This window comes from Ascaphus truei, chromosome 8 (genome assembly GCF_040206685.1).
Source record: "Ascaphus truei isolate aAscTru1 chromosome 8, aAscTru1.hap1, whole genome shotgun sequence".
NCBI lineage: Eukaryota > Metazoa > Chordata > Amphibia > Anura > Ascaphidae > Ascaphus > Ascaphus truei.
This window is the reverse complement of record NC_134490.1, coordinates 16,652,072-16,674,827: the sequence shown is the minus strand read 5'-3', so window position 1 is coordinate 16,674,827 and position 22,756 is coordinate 16,652,072. Positions and strand designations below refer to the sequence as shown.

Genomic DNA, 22,756 nt, shown 5'->3' with positions numbered 1-22,756 from the left:
AGATAATTTGCTGGAATATTCGGTACTGTGTAATTGCAAATGCAAATTACAAGTGCCCCACGTTTAAATATAGCCCTTTATGACATATGAGTACTTTTTCTGGATCCAGATTTTAGCTTCTGGTTTGATGGGTATAAAACTTGCCGGATAGCTGCAGCTGTGGAAGTGTAACTTGTCCCTTTGCTGGAAGAGGACATAATTTCCAGGCCACGGCACCGACCCCCCCCCCCCCCCCCCACCCCACAGATGTTCCAGGACTGATTCCAGCCCATTCACATTTATGCTGAATTTGCCAAACTTCATGCGATTGGTTTAGTTCTCTTTCATTAGCTAAGCATTCTATTGATAGACAAATGGATGCTGTTTATAGTCACATCCAACCCTCTCAGTGCGCTCCAAAATACAGGTGCATTAAAGGCGCCATTCAACCCAGCGGCGCAACAAAAACATATACTTTTTATAAAATAACTTAGTGGAATTAACTTCTTTAGAAAGATGGTTCAATTACTGTTGTCTTAGGTGAATTAATATAGTTACATAGTTGCAAAAAGACATGCGTCATGAAGTTCAACCTATGCTAAATTTAGACGACAGATACTTTATTCTATAACCGTACTTACAATATATTGATCCAGAGGAAGGCAAACAATAAACCCCAGTGACATATCATCCAATGATATCTCATAAGGGGGGAAATAAATTCCTTCCTGACGTCAAGAATTGGCAATCAGATTACTCCCCGGATCAACATCCTTCCCATGTTTACTTATTTGGTATGAATCGTGTCTTGTCGGAAACACCAAAACCGAACTTATCCACTATGTATGTCCATCTTCTTGACATAGGCTGTTACCATCATTACTTTACCAGGTAAAGAACAAATCCAAGCCATCAATGTCACTGACTATCAAATATATTTTAGTGATAACTGGCTTTAAGATGTTTGGCAAATTACTGTATCTTATTTCCCATGGGAATGTTAAAAGTCTAAAAATTATTTTAAAAATATTTGCTATTTGTTGTTTTTTTCCTCTTCTCCAAAAGGTGTCAACCAGCCACATTTCTCCTATTTACCTTGCCCCTGTCCTTAGCTGGCTTTCATCCCAGGTTGGACTACCCCTTTGATGCATCATTCTGGCCCCTTCTGCCACGTGAAAAAAAAAACTAATGACATATGAAGTGTTTTATGTTTATTTAACATGAAAAATAAGTAGAATTGGGGGATGCCCTCTGGCCGGGGGCGGGGGGAGAGGAGGGTGCTGGTACAGATGGCCCATGGCATGAAAAGGCCCAGCTATGTCCACCTCCTGCGATGAGATCCTGCGGCCAGATCAGGCCTGGTAACCTCTACCCCCTGCTCAGCAGGCCTGGCCCAAACTATCCCACCTTCAATTCTTTTATAGCACAGCCCGAGTATACACAGCTGTATTTAAGAATAGATGCCCCTAAATTCTTTGCTGTGCAGCAGATACGCCATTAAAGGGTCAGCCCCTGCTAGAAATGGCAGTGGCATGTTCAACGGGTTCAATGCAGGTGATTAACATTGTTTTAAACAAATGAGACAAATATAAGTATTATGAAATATTGTATTTAAATGTATGTCTTCGTAGCAATGAATGCTTGTTTGGAGTGTTGCTTTTGCGATCTTTACCTAATGTTTTGTGATCCTATAGATACACAAGAGGATTGTTCACCCTTCGCCTTTTGCCTTTGATAGTATAAAGAGATAACGGGAAAGAACAGTAATTAGCAGATAACTTTCAAATGTATGATGTGGCCGGTGCTGGGGTTAGAGCTCCCAGGGATTGTGTGTTTAACATTAAAATGAAACAGACCCAAGACGCAAATAACTAAATGTTTTACTTTTTGAATAAAGAGAGTTTTTTTTTTTCTCCTGCTAAGAGGGACTGTCCCTTTAAGCGATGCTAACGGTTGTTCTTATTTATTTGCAGCTGAAATCTTGGAGCTTGCAGGCAACGCAGCCAGAGACAACAAGAAGGGCAGAATTACCCCTAGACACATCCTTTTAGCCGTTGCAAATGACGAAGAGTTAAACCAGGTACTTGCATGACACTGCCACCAGGTGGCGATCCATTGTCAAATACCCTATTTCCTCGATTCTAAGACGCCATCGATTCTAAGACGCACCCTTGATTTAATAAAAAAAAATGTGGAAAAAAAAAACCCAATATTAAAAGTGCAGATTTTTTTTTTTTTTTTTTAAAGCAAACAGTAGCATACATTTATCTGCACTAGAGAGAGGCAGACACAGAATGGGGAGAGAGAGAGACAGTATCGGATGAGCAGAGAGAGAATGGATGGGGGGAGGAAGGAGAGAAAGGAGGGAAGGGGGGGAGAGAAAGGAGGGAAGGGGGGGAGAGAAAGGAGGGAAGGGGGGAGAGAAAGGAGGGAATGGGGGGGGGGAGAAAGGAGGGAAGGGGGGGAGAAAGGAGGGAACGGAGGGATGGGGGTAGAAGGGGATAGGGTAGAAGGGGATGGGGGAGAAGGGGATGGTGGAGAAGGGAGACAGTGGAGGGGAGGGAGACAGTGGAGGGGAGGAGAGGAGGGAGACAGTGGAGGGGAGGAGGGGAGGGAGACAGTGGAGGGGAGGAGGGGAGGGAGACAGTGGAGGGGAGGAGGGGAGGGAGACAGTGGAGGGGAGGGAGACAGTGGAGGGGAGGGAGACAGTGGAGGGGAGGAGGGGAGGGAGACAGTGGAGGGGAGGGAGACAGTGGAGGGGAGGGGGGGAGGGAGACAGTGGAGGGGAGGGGGGGAATGAGACAGTGGAGGGGAGGGGGGGAGGGAGACAGTGGAGGGGAGGGGGGGAGGGAGACAGTGGAGGGGAGGGGGGGAGGGAGACAGTGGAGGGGAGGGGGGGAGGGAGACAGTGGAGGGGAGGGGGGGAGGGAGACAGTGGAGGGGAGGGGGGGAGGGAGACAGTGGAGGGGAGGGGGGGAGGGAGACAGTGGAGGGGAGGGGGGGAGGGAGACAGTGGAGGGGAGGGGGGGAGGGAGACAGTGGAGGGGAGGGGGGGAGGGAGACAGTGGAGGGGAGGGGGGAGGGAGACAGTGGAGGGGAGGGGGACACACACAGAGACACAAACACAGAGTGACAGAGACACACACATACACACACAGAGTGACAGAGACACACACACACACACACAGAGACACATACACAAACACACACAGAGTGACAGACACACAGAGAGAGACACATACACACACAGTGACAGAGAATCACACAGAGAGACACATACACAAACACACACAGAGTGACAGAGACACACACACACACAGAGACACATACACAAACACACACAGAGTGACAGACACACAGAGAGACACATACACACACAGTGACAGAGAATCACACAGAGAGACACATACACACACAGAGTGACAGAGAATCACACAGAGAGAGACACATACACACACAGAGTAACAGAGAATCACACAGACACATACACACACACACACACACACACAGTGACAGAGAATCACACAGAGAGACACATACACACACAGAAGTGACAGAGACACACACCACACACACACACACACACACATACACACACAGAGTGACAGAGACACACACACACACACACACAAACACATACACACACAGAGTGACAGAGAATCACACAGAGAGACACATACACACACAGAGTGACAGAGACACACACACACACACACACACATACATACACACACAGAGTGACAGAGACACACACACACACACACACACAAACACATACACACACACACACACACACAAACACATACACACACAGAGTGACAGAGAATCACACATAGAGAGAGACATACACACCCAGAGTGACAGAGACAAGGGAGGGGTCGGAGAGCTCGTGGGGCTGGCAGCCGATACTGTGAGTAGCAGAGGGGGGGGGGGGCGGATGGTTCATGGGGCAGGAAGCTGTGAGTAGCAGAGGGCTCGTGGGGCTGGAAGCTGTGAGTAGCAGAGGGGGGGCGGAGGGTTAATGGGGCAGGAAACTGAGTAGCAGAGGGGGGGGGGGGGCGGAGGGTTAATGGGGCAGGAAACTGTGAGTAGTGGGGCAGGAAGCTGTGAGTAGCAGAGGGCTCGTGGGGCTGGAAGCTGTGAGTAGCAGAGGGGGGGCGGAGGGTTAATGGGGCTGGAAGCTTTGAGTAGCAGAGGGCTCATGGGACTGGCAGTCACAGCTGTGAGTAGCAGAGGGCTGGAAGCTGTGAGTAGGGGGGGGGGTTGATGGGGCTGGAAGCTGTGAGTAGGGGGGGGGGTTGATGGGGCTGGAAGCTGTGAGTAGGGGGGGGGGTTGATGGGGCTGGAAGCTGTGAGTAGGGGGGGGGGTTGATGGGGCTGGAAGCTGTGAGTAGGGGGGGGGGGTTGATGGGGCTGGAAGCTGTGAGTAGGGGGGGGGGTTGATGGGGCTGGAAGCTGTGAGTAGGGGGGGGGTTGATGGGGCTGGAAGCTGTGAGTAGGGGGGGGGGTTGATGGGGCTGGAAGCTGTGAGTAGCGGAGGGCTCGTGGGGCTGGAAGCTGTGAGTAGCGGAGGGCTCGTGGGGCTGGAAGCTGTGAGTAGCGGAGGGCTCGTGGGGCTGGAAGCTGTGAGTAGCGGAGGGCTCGTGGGGCTGGAAGCTGTGAGTAGCGGAGGGCTCGTGGGACTGGAAGCTGTGAGTAGCGGAGGGCTCGTGGGGCTGGAAGCTGTGAGTAGCGGAGGGCTTGTGGGACTGGAAGCTGTGAGTAGCAGAGGGCTCGTGGGGCTGGAAGCTGTGAGTAGCAGTCAGGGACGGTCAGCTGGTGGTGCCGCTACAGCCGCACTGCTGTGGGTCGCAGAGGGGGGGCCAGCACTTCAAGCAACAAACTGAGACAAGGGGGAGGGAGAGCGGGCGGGGGGCCGTGGTTCAAGCAGCCGGCTACCGCGCTTTTTGGTAAAACGCTGAAAGCTGCACGCCCTCTGTCTGCAGCGCCCCCAAGCAGGTTTTTTTTTTTTTTTTTTTAGTACATCGATTCTAAAACGCACCCCTATTTCAGAGATGTGAAATTGGGAAAAAAAGTGCGTCTTAGAATCGAGGAAATACGGTATATCGTAAGTAGCAGTGATTTTTAACCTGTGGAGCGCCAGATAAAAATCTTGCGTCTTCAAGACCCAATTCCCAAGATATTTGTAGTTTTTGCATCAGTTTTACCTAAGAAAACTACAAATATATAAACACAAGGTCACCAATAGAGAGCTTTCTATTGGAGGCCAGAGCAGGTCTGACTCCAGCAGCCATTTTGTGTCCCCCTGGAAAAGTATTCTTGTCCAGTTGTAAAAGCAGCAAATATGTCGGCAACCGGGGGTCCCCAGAATTTGGGAGACAGCGGGTCCGTGCCGGGGGAACCCCCCAGGTTTAAGAGATGTTAAAAAAAATGAATAATAAAAAAAATCAGCACCGATTGTTTCCTAAAAAACATAAACCCTACTGCAGTAATATATATTATTTTTACATACATAAAAAAAAGTGGCCACATTACATTTGAAAAGGTTTCCACCGTTTTTTACATGTTGAAAACCACAGAGACAGCACACATCTCCTGTATAAAAGAAATGTTTGGAAGTGGCCTAATCCCGGGGTTCTCAACTCCAGTCCTCAAGACCCCCCAACAGGTCAGGTTTTCAGGATATCCCTGCTTCAGCACAAGTGGCTCAATCAGTCCCTGCTTCAGCACAGGTGGCTCGGTCAGTGACTCAATGACTGAGCTGCCTGTGCTGAAGCAGGGATATCTTGAAAACCTGACCTGTTGGGTGGGGGGGGAGGGGTGTCGAATTGAAAACCCCTGGCCTATTACACTAATGCAGAGTTATGGCTTTGAACGGAAATGACTACCCATTATTCATGCTACTATGATTCCCTTATACAATTCTGCGATTGCAAATTAGGCTGCGTCCACGCCGCCGCTTGGCACGCTCACTTCAGTTAAAATCAATCTGTCCGGCCACGCTCTCGCAGCGCACTCATGCACATACGCTCTTTCAAGCTAGGCGCTTGGGGAGACAGAACAAATTGATTTTCAAGCACGCTGAAGGGTCACATAACTCTTCAGCAACCAATCAGCGCCAGTCAATGCACACAGCCACACACACGCACACACACACACACACACATACAATTATAAACACACACACTTACACACAGAAATAGCCCCGATCCAGCCAATGACACGCCCCCTGCTTGCGCTTGCAAAATTATGCAGGACAGCCTGCACTCACGCTTGGAGAGTTGGTGACGTCACTGCTCTCAAGCATGGGCGCGCTCAGCGGCAGCGGGGCCGCAGCCTTAGGCCTCGGCCATGGTGACAACAAGAGCGCTGAGCAGCGCTGACGCTCATGCTCTCCTGCTCAAGCAGGAGCTTTTTCGTGTCCCTGCATGAGCGTCAGCGAGCCCGCTTGTGTGCCGGGTGGGAGGCAAGCGGGAGGCGGGGCTAGCGCGCCACGTCACGGTGCTGACGTCACGGACTGCCATTGGCCTTTGGCGGTCACGTGACTGGCCCTGCGCTTCCCTCAGCGGGAAAAATTAAATTGGGCTGTCGGCTGAAATTCCACACGCCTGTGGAAGCGTGCGGTAACGCCGTCTAAAGCCGCGCTGATAGGGAGGATGTGTCCCCTCAGCGCGACTCAACTAGTTACTACCAGCAAAGAGAAAATCTGAATGACCTCCCAGTCCATACAAACGCTGATAACACATCTAGGAGGGAGAAGGAGCAGCTCAGTGAGTAAAGACACTGAGAACGAGTGTGAAGCAGGGGAACCTGGCTCAAATCCCCGTGGCAGCTCCTTGTGTCCTTGTGTCCTTGTGTCCTTGGGCAAGTCACTTTATCTCCCTGTGCCTCAGGCACCAAAAGCATAGATTGTAAATAGGAAAAGCACTGTATGAAATAAAGTTATTGTTAGAAAAATAAATGAGTTTTCAGTCAGAGTTACAGTATTTGTGAGCGGTTTCTCCAGCTTTTTCTGATGATATTTAGTGTTGGTAAAGGATGCATTTGCATTGTCCGTTGGCTAGCATTTTTTGTTCATTCATCAGATAGCTACTGTACCAAGCATCAAACCACTGTGTGCGGCTAAACAGACATTAAATGTGTCCCGCAGCAGTGGTGTTTGTGGCAGGTTTAACATACACGTAGGATCATTTTCTTACACGCTGGTTTAATGTTCTCTAAGCTAAAGGTCCGTGAACAGAATGATTATCTTCCATAGCTGGTAGTAGTAATCAGTGAGGTTGGCTGTTTATACATGAAATCTGTGTAATTCAATGCAACATTAAGTGAACATGCATAGGTATTATTCTTTTTATTCTTCAAAATTTTTCCCTTAGTATAGTGTAATAGCATCCATTAAATGTGTTCCCTCTATCTCTCTCTGACCCAATGTGCTATATTCACACACATATACATACACATACAGGCATACCCCGGATTAAGGACACTCACTTTAAGTACACTCGCGAGTAAGTACATCTCGCTCAATAGGCAAACGGCAGCTCGCGCATGCGCCTGTCTGCACATCCTGAACAGCAATACCAGCTCCCTACCTGTACCGAAGCTGTGCGCAAGCGGGGAGACTATAGAGCCTGTTACAAATGCGTTATTTACATCAGTTATGCACGTATATGATGATTGCAGTACAGTACATGCATCGATAAGTGGGAAAAAGGTAGTGCTTCACTTTAAGTACATTTTCACTTTACATACATGCTCCGGTCCCATTGCGTACGTTAATGCGGGGTATGCCTGTATATATATATATATATATATATATATATATATATATATATATATATATATAACGGAAATAGCCGTGTTAGTTCAGTTGCGATAGTGTAGTGTTAGTCCAAATAAAACAGGTATCACCTAATACTGAAGTACTCATTTTTTTCTGCACTATATATATATATACATATATATATATATATATATATATATACATATATATATATATATATATATACAGTTAAGTCCGGAAATAATTGGACACTGATACAAGTTTTGTTATTTCGGCTGTGTACCAAAATAAATTCAAGTTGCAGTTAAATAATGAATATGGGCTTAAAGTGCAGTCTATCCGCTTTAATTTGAGGGTATTCACATCCAAATTGGAAGAAGGGTTTAGGAATTACATCTCTTTAATATGTAGCCCCCTCTTTTTCAAGGGACCAAAAGTAATTGGACAATTGACTCAAAAGCTGTTTCATGGACAAATGTGGGCTATTCCTTCGTTATTTCATCATCAATTAAGCAGGTAAAAGGTCTAGAGTTGATTCCAGATGTGGCATTCGCATTTGGAAGCTGTTGCTGTGAACCCACAACATGCGGTCAAAGGAGCTCTCAATGCAAGTGAAACAGGGCATCCTTAGGCTGCAAAAAAAAGAAAATCCATCAGAGAGATAGCAGGAACATTAGGAGTGGCCAAATCAACAGCTTGTACATTCTGAGAAAAAAAGAACGCACTGTTGAGCTCTGTAACACAAAAATGCCTGGACGTCCACGGAAGACAACAGTGGTGGATGATCGTAGGATCCTTTCCATGGTAAAGAAAACTCCCTTCACAACATCCAGTCAAGTGAAGAACAGTCTCCAGGAGGTAGGCATATCATTATCCAAGTTTACCATAAAGAGAAGACTTCACGAGAGCAAATACAGAGGGTTCACCACAAGGGTTCACCACCATTCATAAGCCTCAAGAATAGAAAGGCCAGATTAGACTTTGCCAAACAATATCTAATAAAGCCAGCCCAGTTCTGGAACAGCATTCTTTGCATAGATGAAACTAAGATCAACCTGTACCAGAATGATGGGAAGAAAAAGGTATGGAGAAGGCTTGGAACGGCTCATGATCCGAAGCATACCACATCGTCTGTAAAACACGGTGGAGGCAGTGATGGCAGGGAGCATGCATGGCTTTCAATGGCACTTGGTCACCAGTGGTTTTTAATGATGTGACAGAAGACAGATGCAGCCGGATGAATTCTGAAGTGTATAGGGATATATTGTCTGCTCAGATTCAGCCAAATTCAGCTAAGTTGATTGGACGGCGCTTCACTTTACAGATGGACAGTGACCCAAAACATACTGCGAAAGCAACCCAGGAGTTTTTTAAGGCAAAGAAGTGGAATATTCTGCAAGGGCCGAGTCAATCACCTGATCCTAACCCGATTGAGCATGCATTTCACTTGCTGAAGACAAAACTTAAGGCAGAAAGATCCATGAACAAACAACAACTGAAGACAGCTGCAGTAAAAGTCTGGCAAAGCATCACAAAGGAGGAAACCCAGCATTTGGTGATGTCCATGCGTTCAAGACTTCAAGCAGTCATTGCCTGCAAAGGATTCTCGACAAAGTATTAAAAATGAACATTTTATTTATGATTGTGTTATTTTGTCCAATTACATTTGAGCCCCTGAAATAAGGGGACTGTGTATGAAAATGGTTGCAATTCCTAAACGTTTCATACAATATTTTTGTTTAACCCCTTGAATTAAAGCTGAAAGTCTGCACTTCTATTGCATCTCAGTTGTTTCATTTCAAATCCATTGTGGTGGCGTACAGAACCAGATTTATGAAAATTGTGTCAGTGTCCAATTATTTCCGGACCTAACTGTGTATATATATATATATATATATATATATATATATATATATATATATATATATATATATATGTATATATATATATATATATACATATATATACACAGTTAGGTCCGGAAATAATTGGACACTGACACAATTTTCATAAATCTTAAATATATATATATATATATATATATATATATATATATTATATTTATGTTGTGTGTATATATATGCAAAAAATCGTTATATATAATAAGAGAGCATATTGGATGTAAACAGTATCTGATGTCTTGGGATGTATACTCTGAAATGAATAAAGAGAAACAGAATATGGTGAAGTACGTTCTGTATTAGTAAAAGCGCAAAAGTAGACAGCTACTTACAAAGTAGCCAAAAGTTAAGGCATGTAGGACACATAAGTTCCTCTCCTTCATGCTGGTCTGTATGGTGGTCTTTTCCCCTCCACGTGGGACGCCAAGACATCAGATACTGTTTACGTCCAATATGCTCTCTTCTTATTATATATAACGTTTTTTGCGCCTGTATTTTCTCCCCCTTTGTCCCATATATTACTACTGTGTATAATGTAACACTGTGGCAGCATTTATCGTTTCATTTTATTGTTTTATTGTCTTTATATGCGCACTTAGTTGTTATATATTTTATATATATATATATATATATATATATATATATATATATACACATACATATACTGTACATATATATGCACAACATAAAAATGGCCAACGTTTCGGCTACCCTCTGGAGTCTTTATCAAGATATTATTAACATTTACAGTTAACAGTTACCAAAACAGTGACTGTACTCTCATAAAACAGAGAGTACTCTTAATAATTGTTATCTGCTGTCATAAACATTGAAATAAAAGTTCATTTCCATGTAGAACAGTCAGTGCTGCGGACCACTTCTAGATAAATCACCTTGTAACGTCTTCCAGATTTTGTTCAACATTCCTCAGCGTTTCCTTTGTATTCTCAGTTACTCAGAGGGGTGACCATTGCGAGTGGCGGGGTCCTGCCAAGAATTCACCCAGAGCTGCTGGCTAAGAAACGAGGTGCCCGTGGCAAGGAAACGATCCTCTCTCAGCCCATTGAGAAGAAGAAGAAAATTGGCAAGCCAATGGCCAAAAATCTGCCAAAGAAACCAAAGGCCGGGAAAAAAAAGATCATCAAAAAGGTGAGCCGCATAATTGGGAGAGTGGACAGCAAAGGTGAGCCCAATTTTAGACTGAGAATAATAGGTTAACATCGCACCAATATGACTTAACTATGGCTGTCAACATGCTGTGTAGGAATCCAACTGTAGCTTAGTTATAGACTACACACACACACACACACACACACACACACACACACACACACACACACACACACACACACACACACACACACACACACACACACACACACACACACACACACACACACACACACACATATATTGCGCAAAACTAATTTCTAACAATTCTACAATGGTGTCAAATGAATGCTGTCACAATGTAATGGATGTACACCACACCAGAAATATATAGGAAACAAAATACAAAAGCCACAAATCAGAGACAACAGGTGAATGAATACAAAACACCTGTGGGATAAAAACGTTGAATGTCCTTATAAGAATTCCTGGACGAGGTGTGACCTATAAATCAGAAAGATGCCAATATGGTGATGTATGTTTTATCATTAAAATAAAGCGCAAGAAAAGTGGCTACTTACAATGTAGCAGAAATATCCAGGCATGTCAGGATAACATCCTTTCTGTTAGCTGCAGCAGAGGGGCTGATGATGTAAGGAACCTCTCGCACAATGTGTACACACGCTGGGGCTCCCTTCGTTGCACTGTTCAACCCGATCTCGCGATCACCACCCGGAAGTGGCGCCGCTCACTCCGTCGGCTCCGTCAGCTAGCTTAGTTGAAAGTATAGTGCACAGTCCCAATAGCTTTAAATAAGGCTTTGCAGCAAATTAAAACGTCCTTACATCAGACAGATTAGGGAGATCTATTCAGAGACCCTCACCCTACATGTTTCGTCTGAGTTAGTACCACAGAAGAAGTCTAACTCAGACGAAACGCGTAGGGTGAGGGTCTCTGAATAGATCTCCCTAATCTGTGTGATATAAGGACGTTTTACTTTATATTATAAACAAAACAGTACAGGGCGTCATTTCTAATAGTTCATTGATAGTAACAATAATGTATCCCAGTGTCCGCTCCTTGTGACCTTGGGCAAGTCACTTTATCTCCCTGTGCCTCAAGCACCAATATCATAGATTGTAAGCTCCCCTGGGCAGGGACTGTGTCTGTAACTATCCTATGTGCTGCGTACCGCGTGCTGTGCTGTCATTGGGAAGCGTTTTGAGTCCCATTGGGAGAAAAGTGCTATATGAAACAGTCATTATTTATTATTATTTCTTAAAAGGACAAACAAACAGAAAAAGAAGGGGCGTCCAGTTCAACAGCAGATGACGGTCCTGGGGACGGATTCACTGTTCTATCTTCAAAGAGCCTCTTGCTTGGCCAGAAGGTAACCGGCAAATTCTGGGAGGTATTGGATTAAAAGGGAGAAAATAAATACACATTCAAAGGCCGGCACATTTATCATGTTTCACAAGATATCGCTTCTAGTCTTCAACCACACTATCTTTATCAGGGCCGGCTGGGGGTTTTGCGGGGCTCGGGGCAGTGGGGTTTGGGCGGGGCCTCTTACCTTCTCAAGAGCAGCATCTCCTCCTGCTATGTCGCGTTGTCGTGGCGCCATGTGACGTTGCGTTGTCGTGGCGATGTGTGGTCACATGATTGCAGGAGGAGATGCCGGCTTTGGAGAGAAGGTAAGAGAGGCACTTGCAGAGGCCCCCTTTGTAAAAACAATTAAATGAAGCCCACGGGGCTTATTCTGTAAGCTGTGATAGTGCCGATCTTGCGATATTTGCACTTTACAGAATAAGCACCTTAAATGTCTAAAAATAATTAAAACATCGTACCATCAAGCTTGGACCAGTGAGTAAATGCAAGCTTCCATTTTGCAGTATTTGCAAGGAATAGTAAAAAATAAATATCACACGACCCGATTTGATGTTGAAGGGACGTGAAACACTCCAGCAGAACCCCTCTGTATTGGAGTTCTATACAGACATGTATCACGCACACAACACACTATACACACGCCCATCGCCGCACATCCTCCTATGGCATTGTCTTGTTTCTGTGAGTTCTGTGAATTCCGCTTCTATTTGAACAGCACAGCTTGAGTTTAGTGTCTGCCTTCTTCCCCTTACACTTTCTTCTCCTTCGCTCAGCTGTCCTTGACTCAGAGTGATGTTGGTCACATAGGATCAATGAAGGTTGAAGGCATTATCCATCCAACTACTGCAGAAATCGACCTCAAAGAAGACATAGGTGAGTTATATGTGGGCATAGGCAGATTATTTAGTGAATTCATTATACACATCAGATTTGTCCAATAAATTCCAGCTCACTTTAAATTGCAATTATCATTCGTCATAAACACTTTTCTTTTTTTTGCATCAGTTGTCTTCGCTTAACATAATATCTTCCATCTGAATAGTTTATAATGAATCAATTAGTAGAGATTCTAATCCTGAAATAAAATCTGTTCATTACATAACTGCTTTGTCTGCTAACATGAAGTTAACCAAGTAATGTTATAATTATTAGTATTTGCCGATATTTAATATCACCACGCACACCAGCACTTTTGACTAAGCAAGATGGGAAGAACTATTTTTTTTTCCCCATCGATTTCCTATAGAAATCATAGGGCCTCTATCAAACAAAGAATATTTAAAACATGCATTATGGATGTCATTAATGGGTCTTGTTTAGTGTGAAAATACTCTGGCCTTTAATTATACAGACAATACAGTCCAATACGGCTCTGGTTTGCAAGCATAGTCATCTTCATTCCGGTCCGCAGCTGGAAGCTGAACAGTCCGACAATAACACTGCTGCATTGGGGCAACAACTCGTGGGGGAACTGAGCAAGGGTTTTTATTTAGTACAACCCAACATGAAACACACACATAACTAAACCAGCTTTAAGTCAGCGTAAGGCCTGGGACATAGTTGTTCTAGCAGTGCTTTCCCTGGCCTTACACAGCGCGCCGTCAGGGGGCGGGTCAGGGGGCGGGCCAGTGACGTCACGGAGCTGGTTCGCCCTCACGTGACCGGCCCTGCGCTCCGGCAAGCAGGGAAATTTCAAAACTCTGTCAGACACACGCTTCCCCAAGTGTGCGGACGCGTGCGCGAGCCCCTGCTAAAGCCGCTCTCATTGCGGCTGCAGGGGCTCAGTGCCGAGCAGCAGCACGGCTCAGCATGCCTGAGGCCTAAGGGAAAAATGAAAAACCAGTCCATAAGAGGCTGTGCCCATTGTCATATAAGGTCTCAGTATCTCCTCAGGGAGATATCTGTACTGTAAACCACCCTCCCTCTCTCACTCCCCTCACTTTACACGTGGGCGGGGTGCGGCATCACCCGGCATTCTCCTGCGTCTCAACCTGCAACTCCCATGTCTCCCCCTCCATCTCCCGTGAACATGGCTGCGCGGCGTCAAATAACGTCGCGTTGCCATGACCACGATGCGGTACGTGCCGTTGCGACGTCACGGCAACGTGATGCCGCGTAACGTCGTGACATTACGTAGCGCCCTGTCGTCATGGCGCCATGTTCACGGGAGTTGGAGAGGGAGACACGGGTATTGCAGGGGGCGGCCCAGGAGAATGCCGGGAGATGCCGCACCACGCCGCCGGTAAGACTCGCCTGCGGGTAAAATGCACTCACCTCAGACGGGTGGGCGAGTGCATTTGTCGAGCCCTGGGTATAGACATAGTAGGTTATGGGGTAAAGCAGACCTTCAGTCAGCAGTTCCCAGTTTAGGACAGACCTTCAGCAGCAGGGTCGTAGGGCAGTATCCTTCCTGATCACAGACCGCCCATAGTGAGGTATGCTGTCCTTTTTAAAGGGCTAACGATGCAGCTGTGACCTTGCTAATTAACTTTGCTTGTACTGTTTAACTATTGAGGAACAAAGTTCATCAATAGTGCTCAGAATGACTGTAGAGGAATATTTGTAATAATGTCCATATAGACTTTCTTGATTGAAGATATAATGATGCAGGCATCTAATATAAATGTGAGTAATGAGTGTATAGGTGAGCGTTGTGTATAGGACATATATATTGAAGTCCTAGGGGTGCTGTGAGTGGAGAATGATTAGCTCCACCACATTACTCCTAATGAGGACAATGTCACACACGCTTGCAACCACCTCTCTGACGAAGCGCCAGCTAGGCGTGAAACGCGTAAGAGCTATCCTCCATTCCTCTGTCTGCACCATGATGTTCGAATAAAGATTACCTTTTAACCACAAGCTGTTATCCTGATCATCCTTGGCTGTGCCCTGACACACTGCGTCCTGCAGCATACTCATCTGTTTAACTATTGCTCTGCTGGAGTCCGCAGCTACCGATATGTTTCCCATGCATAGCTATCACACAGGCTATTTACCCTGCTACAAGCACGCCAACCTTTACATCAGCACCTTCGTTGTATAATAGTTTTTGTTGTGCAGGAAATGCCTTGGAAAAGGCCGGCGGGAAGGAATTCCTTGAAGCTGTGAAAGAACTGCGCAAATCTCACGGGCCCCTGGAACTGACTGGAGGTAATTTAGGGCAGTGTTAGTCAACGCGAAGCTCCTTAGGCCGAGCTCACACTGGCTGCTACGGCCGCGTGCTTCCGTGTGCGCCTCCGCCGCACACTCCTGCAGCCCCGTGGTCTGTGCGCTAGCTGCAGGAGTTGGGTCACTCGATTGGGGGCGTGACGAATGAGTCACGGAGCTGGTTCGCCTTTATTGGCTGAACCAAACCGACTGTAGCCCCAAATTTCAATTTGGGTTGTGGCGGCAAAATGTCGTAGCGTCAACGCTGGACTTTGCCGCCACAAGCAGTTTCTAGTTTGACAACTCTCGTCCACTAGCCTCAAAGAGTGCCGAACGTGCGCGCATACGTAAGCGCGCGCACGTCGTGTAGCAGGCAGTGTGAGCTAGCCCTTAATACAGTAATTGGCTTGGGCTATCTGGCAGGTGTTACCTTTTGGTATAGTGATTGTGAAGTACGTTTATTTAGCATTTTATGTACAGTATTCTTTTATTAATTCCCTTTTTAATTACATATATGACATTTTGTCTCAAACCACGTACAAACGGTTTCCCCAAGCATTCAGTGGCCCAAGTCATTCTGAGAGCCGTCTCCAGTCTGTTATTTGCCAGTGAAAGCATTGGTATCTATGTGCAAGGATTGGCCAAACTAGGCACAAAGTAGAAGGGAGTGCCACATTTGTGGCATGTGTAGATTTCCACAGCTCTAGCTCACTTAGGCTGCCTACAGCAGACTTGTGATGAATGATGGAACTTACATTGTCACTGCCAACCTCCGAATAATAATACACCTTTCTCCTGAGACAGGAGTTGCATTTTCCATAGTATAATTATTTTAGGGCTAACGACTTTCCTTGTTGCTCTCTAGCTGCCCTCAGCCAGGCAAACGGACTAGCAGCCAAGTTTGTCATCCACTGCCACATCCCTCAGTGGGGATCAGACAAGTGTGAAGAGCAGCTGGAGAAGACCGTTAAGAACTGCTTATCTATTGCTGAGGAGAAGAAGCTGAAGTCGGTGGCGTTCCCTTCCTTCCCCAGTGGCAGGTATGTTCCTGTCACAGTGCTGTTACACGTGCTGGGCCAGTGCAGCAGCAATGTCAAATATATTTGGCTGATTATCCCAACATTTTTACTGATATCCAGCTTTCTTGGGGCCTCCCAAAAAGACGTTTAAAGGTTTATGATGGGAATAAAAGTTATCAAGATTATTCCTATTTGACATCATTCCTCCATTAAGGGTCATTGCCCTCTTCCAAAATGGCCTCTGGACAGTTTCCTGACAGGTTCATTGGTTCCAGTTGCTGATTGGCTCACCAGAAGGTTTGTTGCAGCAGCCATTTTAAATGTCCAAAGTTCTATCAACATAGGTGAATACCTTAGTAGAAAGGGGTAGATTTGTGTTAGTAAGGCAGGGGTTTTTGTTTTGTTTATTTTCACAACAATTCTGGTTAGGTTTTGGTATTATGTATTAGAACTAAAACAGGAAAAATTAGCATCTCACCCTGTAAGGTTCCTACATTTATTTATAGTGGCATACCTTGTCCCAAAGCTATGTAGCAATCAGTTAGCATTTTACACATGCATTTCTACTATACGGTTTACCCTCTGTTAAGGCAGCAGAAAAAAGCAATATCCATATGTGTTATTTTTTTAATACATCAGTTCAATACTATGAGAAAATAATTTTTTTTAAACAACTCTAGAGTACATTAAAATGTACTCTAATGTAACAAGCATTTTTTGTTTCTATAGCAACCGTTTACAAAGTCCCATCCCCTTCCTATTCTGAAACAGGCTCTGGCACACCCCTTTTTGAGCCCTGCCCTCTCTCTAGCAGTGCACCAATTGTATCTAGTGACTGCCTGGCCACAGAACTTTGCATCTTTGATCCTCTTCTACTACACTGACGACCATTTAGTGTACCCGTGAGCCGAATCTTCGCCGATCGATCACCAGAAGAACGGATCGATTGGCAACTTAGCTAATTACTTATCATTGCGTAGATTGTGTTGATGCACATGTTAAAGGGGGGGGATCAATTAAGAAAAACGGCAGCTTGGACTGCTGCTTTAATACCAAGAGCATTGTAAACACTATTTTACTAATGATTTCCTTTAATGAGTGTATTAGTATATGGTATGTGAGTAAACGCTCCCAGTAGCTTTGCATTAAAAACACCCAGAACACAAAAACAACTTGCACTGTTGGGTGGTACTGATTGATAACATATGTGTATGGAATTCAGGAGAACAATGAATCTCTGTCCTGAGGGGCTCGCCGTTTAATGTTTGGAATATGTGGCACAGAGAGATACAGGGACTGCAAACATTCTTCTTTTTACTACACAGACTGAGCCTTTACCAAAAAGCCACTCCTCACTCATAGATATGTTATCGATTATAGCTACAAATCTTTACTCATTAGGACAGGGTTGCTGAACTCCAGTCCTCAAGACAACCCAACAGGTTTTAATCCTATCCCAGCTTCAGCACAGGTGGCTCAATCTGAGCCACTGATTGAGCCAACTGTGCTGAAGCAGGGATACTCTTACAACTTGACCTGTTGGGAGGTCTTGAGGACTGGAATCGATGTGCCCCTGCATGAGGAAATTATAACCACTTCTTTCTTTTATCTCCAACCACGTAGAAACGGTTTCCCCAAGCAGACCGCAGCCCAAGTCACCCTGAGAGCCATCTCCAGCCATTTTGTGGCCTCCGCCTCTTCGTCCTTGAAGAACATTTACTTCCTGTTATTTGACAGTGAAAGCATCGGCATCTACGTGCAAGAAATGGCCAAGCTGGACAGCAAGTAGGAGCCAGAGGCCATAACCGCAGCTTCACCGACAAGGACGGTTACGAACCAGCAACGGGGGGAAGGACATGATTGGAAGAGACGGATGGAATATATAGATCTGTTTTTTTGTTTTTTTTAATGAATAAGGCGGTGTGAACCTTGTTTGAAGTTTTGTGGTTTAAGGACAGCTTTTTTATTTGATTTTTCCATGGGTGAGGAGGGTACCGGAGGTTTATTTGGGGTAAACGATAGGCATTCTGAAATTCCTCCTCTTTCTGTAACACGCCAGCTCCCTTTACATTTTTATAGAATCTGAAAAAGAAATATATGCCTCTGTCCGTCACCAACCATTTTTCTTAAAGGATGTCGTTTTCATAACTCTCTCTCTCTCTCTCTCCTGTTTTCTGTCTTTATTACTTTAGACTTTGTGTTAAAAACAGCTTAAAAAAAAACAACGTGTTTTAGATTTGTAGCTTTGGATTTTACAAGAGAAATAAGACCATGAGGTTATTAAAAAACAAAAAAAAAGTTCTTACGTTTTGTGTCTCTTGTCTTTTTATGGGGATTAATGCATAGTTATTACTTGATTTGCCCACAATTTGGATTACATCCATAGCAAAAAAAAAATCTTTGCGTTAAATACATATATGGGGCTATACACTAAGCACCAGAGGAGCACAACCTTTTAGTGCTGCGCCCCCTGTCTCTCTCCCCCCGGCTCTCGCGCCGCCCGCCTACCTTCATCCGCGTCAGATAACGCTGCGGGGTCATGTGACGTCACGTGACCAGCGGCGTCATTTGACGCGTGTCACGTCGCCGTGTTGCCATGGCGACGCAACACAAGCCAGCTGAAGCAAGGTAAGTAAACAGTTGCATGGGGCCTCACGCGATCCCCCTGCATTAATTTAAATGCCCGTGGGAAGAGTGTGGGGCCTCTGCAACTGCCTGTGCCCCCACCCAGCAAAATCTCCCACCCTCCCTGGGGTCGCGCCACTCAGTTTGCGCACCGCTGCCCTACACAACTCAATATGCCTATTTGTCATACAATGTAACGACAACACACATCACTGCAAAATGCTCCAAGAACTAGAGTAACTATCACTAGGTCCAGGCACAAAGTAACATTTTTCTATCTTGTCTTTAATAAATACTTTCTGGGCAAGCTGCCCGTCTAACTGAAAAAGCTCCTCACCCCTACCACCAGAACTAATCGCCTGAGATCTGTCTCCGAAAGACTGTTCAAGGTCCCAAGGTTCAACAAAGAATCCGGTCGCTGCTCCTGTTACCGTGCACCTCACAACTGGAACAGTCTACAAGAGACTCTCACAGCCGCCACCCGTCTAAATTCTTTCAAGACTTCAGCTGTCTCACATCTTCATATTGTCTAACTTACATACGCCAATAACATATCTCTAACTGTCCATGCAATGTCTTTAAATATAATGTATAACCTCTGTTCATTTAATGTAACCATTTAGTGTTATCATAACTCTGTGCCCAGGACATACTTGAAAACGAGAGGTAACTCTCAATGTATTACTTCCTGGTAACACATTTTTATACAAAAACTAGCTTTTGTGCCCGGCTTTGCCCAGGGAATGTAATATTGAATACATGTTGTGTCCCCGCCCCGCTGGTACATCTGCCCCCGCTAGCTGACACACCTCCCCCCTCCCCCGCTGGTACATCTCTCCACGCTAGCTGGCACACCTCCCTCCCTCCCCCCCTGCTGACATCTCCCCCGCACATCTCACATCACACACACACACAGGCAAGGACATGCCCCCTCCCTTAGCCACTCCCCCCACCCCTTGCTCCTGCTCTAACAGATTTGCTGTACAGCCGAGTGAAACTTAAAATGTCCATAATTTGGGAGGTGAGTCATATTGAAAGCTCAAAATAGTTGCGTTGACATACAGTACAAATCCGCAGCACAATGCACAGTTAAAGTTTCCTGGTGCTAAGTGGTGCCGTTTCTGAGATTTCGATGCTTCTGACATACAAACAAACAGACAGACGGAGTCCAACTAGAATTATAGTATAGATGAGTATATTCAGCAAAAGGTCATATTCTAAATTGGCCTTTAGAGGGAGCCATCAGGCTAATGAACAATTCTCTTCAATGAAACTGAAAAGACCCATTATTTCTAGCTGTCAGTATTGGATATATGAGGTTAGAGTTGTCTGTTACAGTGGAGCCTTTGGACATAATGTACATAGGAATGTCATCGAGCTCACCAAGAGTCTTTCATCTGGATGAGCCACAATGAATATATAGTGATGCGACTTATTTCTGACCTCAAATGGCCTTGTAAACAAAAAAAGTCAGTGTCGTATTAAAATATGATTTAGCTTGTAAAGCTGTGGATCAACAGAATAGGGTGGAGGGGTAGAGATAATTTATATATATATATATATATATATATATATATATATATATATATATATATATATATATATATATATATATATATATATACACGGTACTGATACCTCTACATGAAAATATGGAAGATACCACATTGTACCGCACTCAAATGAAGCTAAGCACAAATAAAAGCATTTCGTTAACCACAGAACGGTATCATCTATTTATTTTTTGATTTTATATATATATATATATATATATATATATATATATATAAAAAAGAAAAGAAGTGCCAGCTATATATAAAAGAAAAGAAGTGCCAGCTCCATAGCATAATACTGTATATAAAATGATTAATTTTGAGCAGATACACAGAAGGGACTCCCAGGCATATCATCTGCCCGCTACATCACGGATGAGTATCTGCTTACTGACACCTGCCACCATAGTACCCCTTAATGTATTTGACAAGCTGATTCATCCTCCAGCTGTTCAAAACAGCATACAGATTGTCTCCAATTAATGTTTTTTATTATTTGATGTGAGTGCAAGTCCTGGCGACTTCTCTTGTTTTCAATAAATTAATCATTTTATATACAGTATTATGCTATGCAGCTAGATCATTAAAGAAGCTTCGCCTACTCCAAACAGTGACTTTTCTGGAACTGGATATTTTCATCCTTTTTTTCCATTTTTGGACTGGTTTGTTCTCACTATCATTTTCTACACTTTATATATAATTTTTATATTTAATATATTGATTGATTGTTATATATAATTATTTATCCCATTTAAATCATCTATCTAATTTGTGGAATTTTATACACTACTCATTGTTTCTGTTTTTGTGAGATTATATAATACTAGCTGATATACCCGGCGTTGCCCGGGAGTACATTTTCCCGCTCCCCCTCTGTCTCCGCTCCCCTCCCCCGTTCCTAGCTTTATTTGCCCCCCCCTTCCCAGCTCGGTTCCCCCCCGTTAAGCTCCGTTCCCCCCCGGGACACTTTACATCAGTCTTTCCCCCCTGCACCAGATGGCAGTCTCCCCCCCCTGAACCCCACATCACTCTCCCCCCCTGCACCCCACATCACTCTCCCCCCATGTACCCCACATCACTCCCCCCCCCCTGCACCCCACATCACTCTCCCCCCCCTGCGGCCCTCATCACTCTCCCTCCCCTGTCCCCGGTGGTTGTCCCCCCCGCTTGTTTTCCCACCCCCTCTCTCCGGCGCTGGGGTCACCCTGTCCCCGGCACTCCTTCCCCCCCCACTCGCCCCCCTCCCGGTCCCGCGGGTGAGGAGAAGGCGGCGCTCCGCAAATCTTCCCGACGCTTGTCCCCCCTCCCTCACCTCGGTCTCCGGCGCGCGTGACCGTTCACCCACCTCACCCTGGTCGGCGGCGGTGAGGAGGAGAACAGCAGAGTGGCTGTGTGTGTGTGGGGCGGCTGTGAGCGGTGAGTGGTGTGGGCTTAGCGTTATTCTGTCCCGGTGCTTATGTCCCCCCCCCTGACCTCGGTCTGACCTCGGTCCCCGGCACGAAGGGCCTGTGGGTAGGCCGTTAATCAGAGGCTCCCCCAGCGCCACCCACCCCAAACACACCACCACAGCCCTCCTGCTGTGCTGGAGGCTGCACCACGCGTGGGGAACCTGCGCACCCGCCCCCCGATTACGGCCGGAGCCCCCACCCGCCACGCGGGAGACACGCGCTCCCACCCGAGCACACTTACCCTGGCGCCAAACCACCACCGACCACCTGCATTGAGCGGGAGGGGATCAAGCGGCCGCCACAGCAGCCGCACCAACGGCTCCTAGTGATCACACTCTCCCCCATCAACCGCGCAGGCCCAACCGGACTCCGGGTAAGGGACCCACCGTGCCGAATTATTTCGGGCACCGGGAGAGGGAGGGTGGGTGTGTGTGTTTTTTTGGACCTTTGACCCGTCACTCCGCCTCAGGCCAATGACAGGTGTGCGGGGGCGGGCGGGCCAAGGGACCAATGAGATTGCCGCTAGGGACAGTGCAGACAGAGAAACATACAATGCTTTCAGAAATATATAGTAAGATATACACACACACACAATAAAGTTATAGGGACTTTATGTATTACTGTTTAAAAATATTGATACAAATCAACGTACTTCAAAGAATGTGTATTATTACATTAGAAATCAGTTGGATAAAACAAATCTTATTATGTGAAGTCTTCGATTTTATAAGCACCTAGAAATATACATAACAGTAAAACATTTTTGTTACAGTTTTATTATAAAAAGACTATCACATAA

At 45.5% G+C, this 22,756-nt stretch overlaps 1 protein-coding gene across 2 annotated transcripts in view; it reads left to right on the top strand.

Moving 5' to 3' along the window:
- MACROH2A2 (macroH2A.2 histone) overlaps nt 1–18,632 on the top strand; it is a 62,193-nt gene extending 43,561 nt beyond the window's left edge. For both annotated transcript variants that reach the window (XM_075610615.1, XM_075610616.1), the window contains exons 3-9: nt 1,953–2,059; nt 10,615–10,812; nt 12,059–12,163; nt 12,936–13,035; nt 15,226–15,315; nt 16,178–16,352; nt 17,955–18,632. In XM_075610615.1, the coding sequence (XP_075466730.1) occupies nt 1,953–2,059; nt 10,615–10,812; nt 12,059–12,163; nt 12,936–13,035; nt 15,226–15,315; nt 16,178–16,352; nt 17,955–18,120 (941 nt within the window). In that variant the 3' untranslated portion in view covers nt 18,121–18,632. The remainder of the gene's footprint in view (nt 1–1,952; nt 2,060–10,614; nt 10,813–12,058; nt 12,164–12,935; nt 13,036–15,225; nt 15,316–16,177; nt 16,353–17,954) is intronic.
- Nucleotides 18,633–22,756: the final 4,124 nt, after the last annotated feature.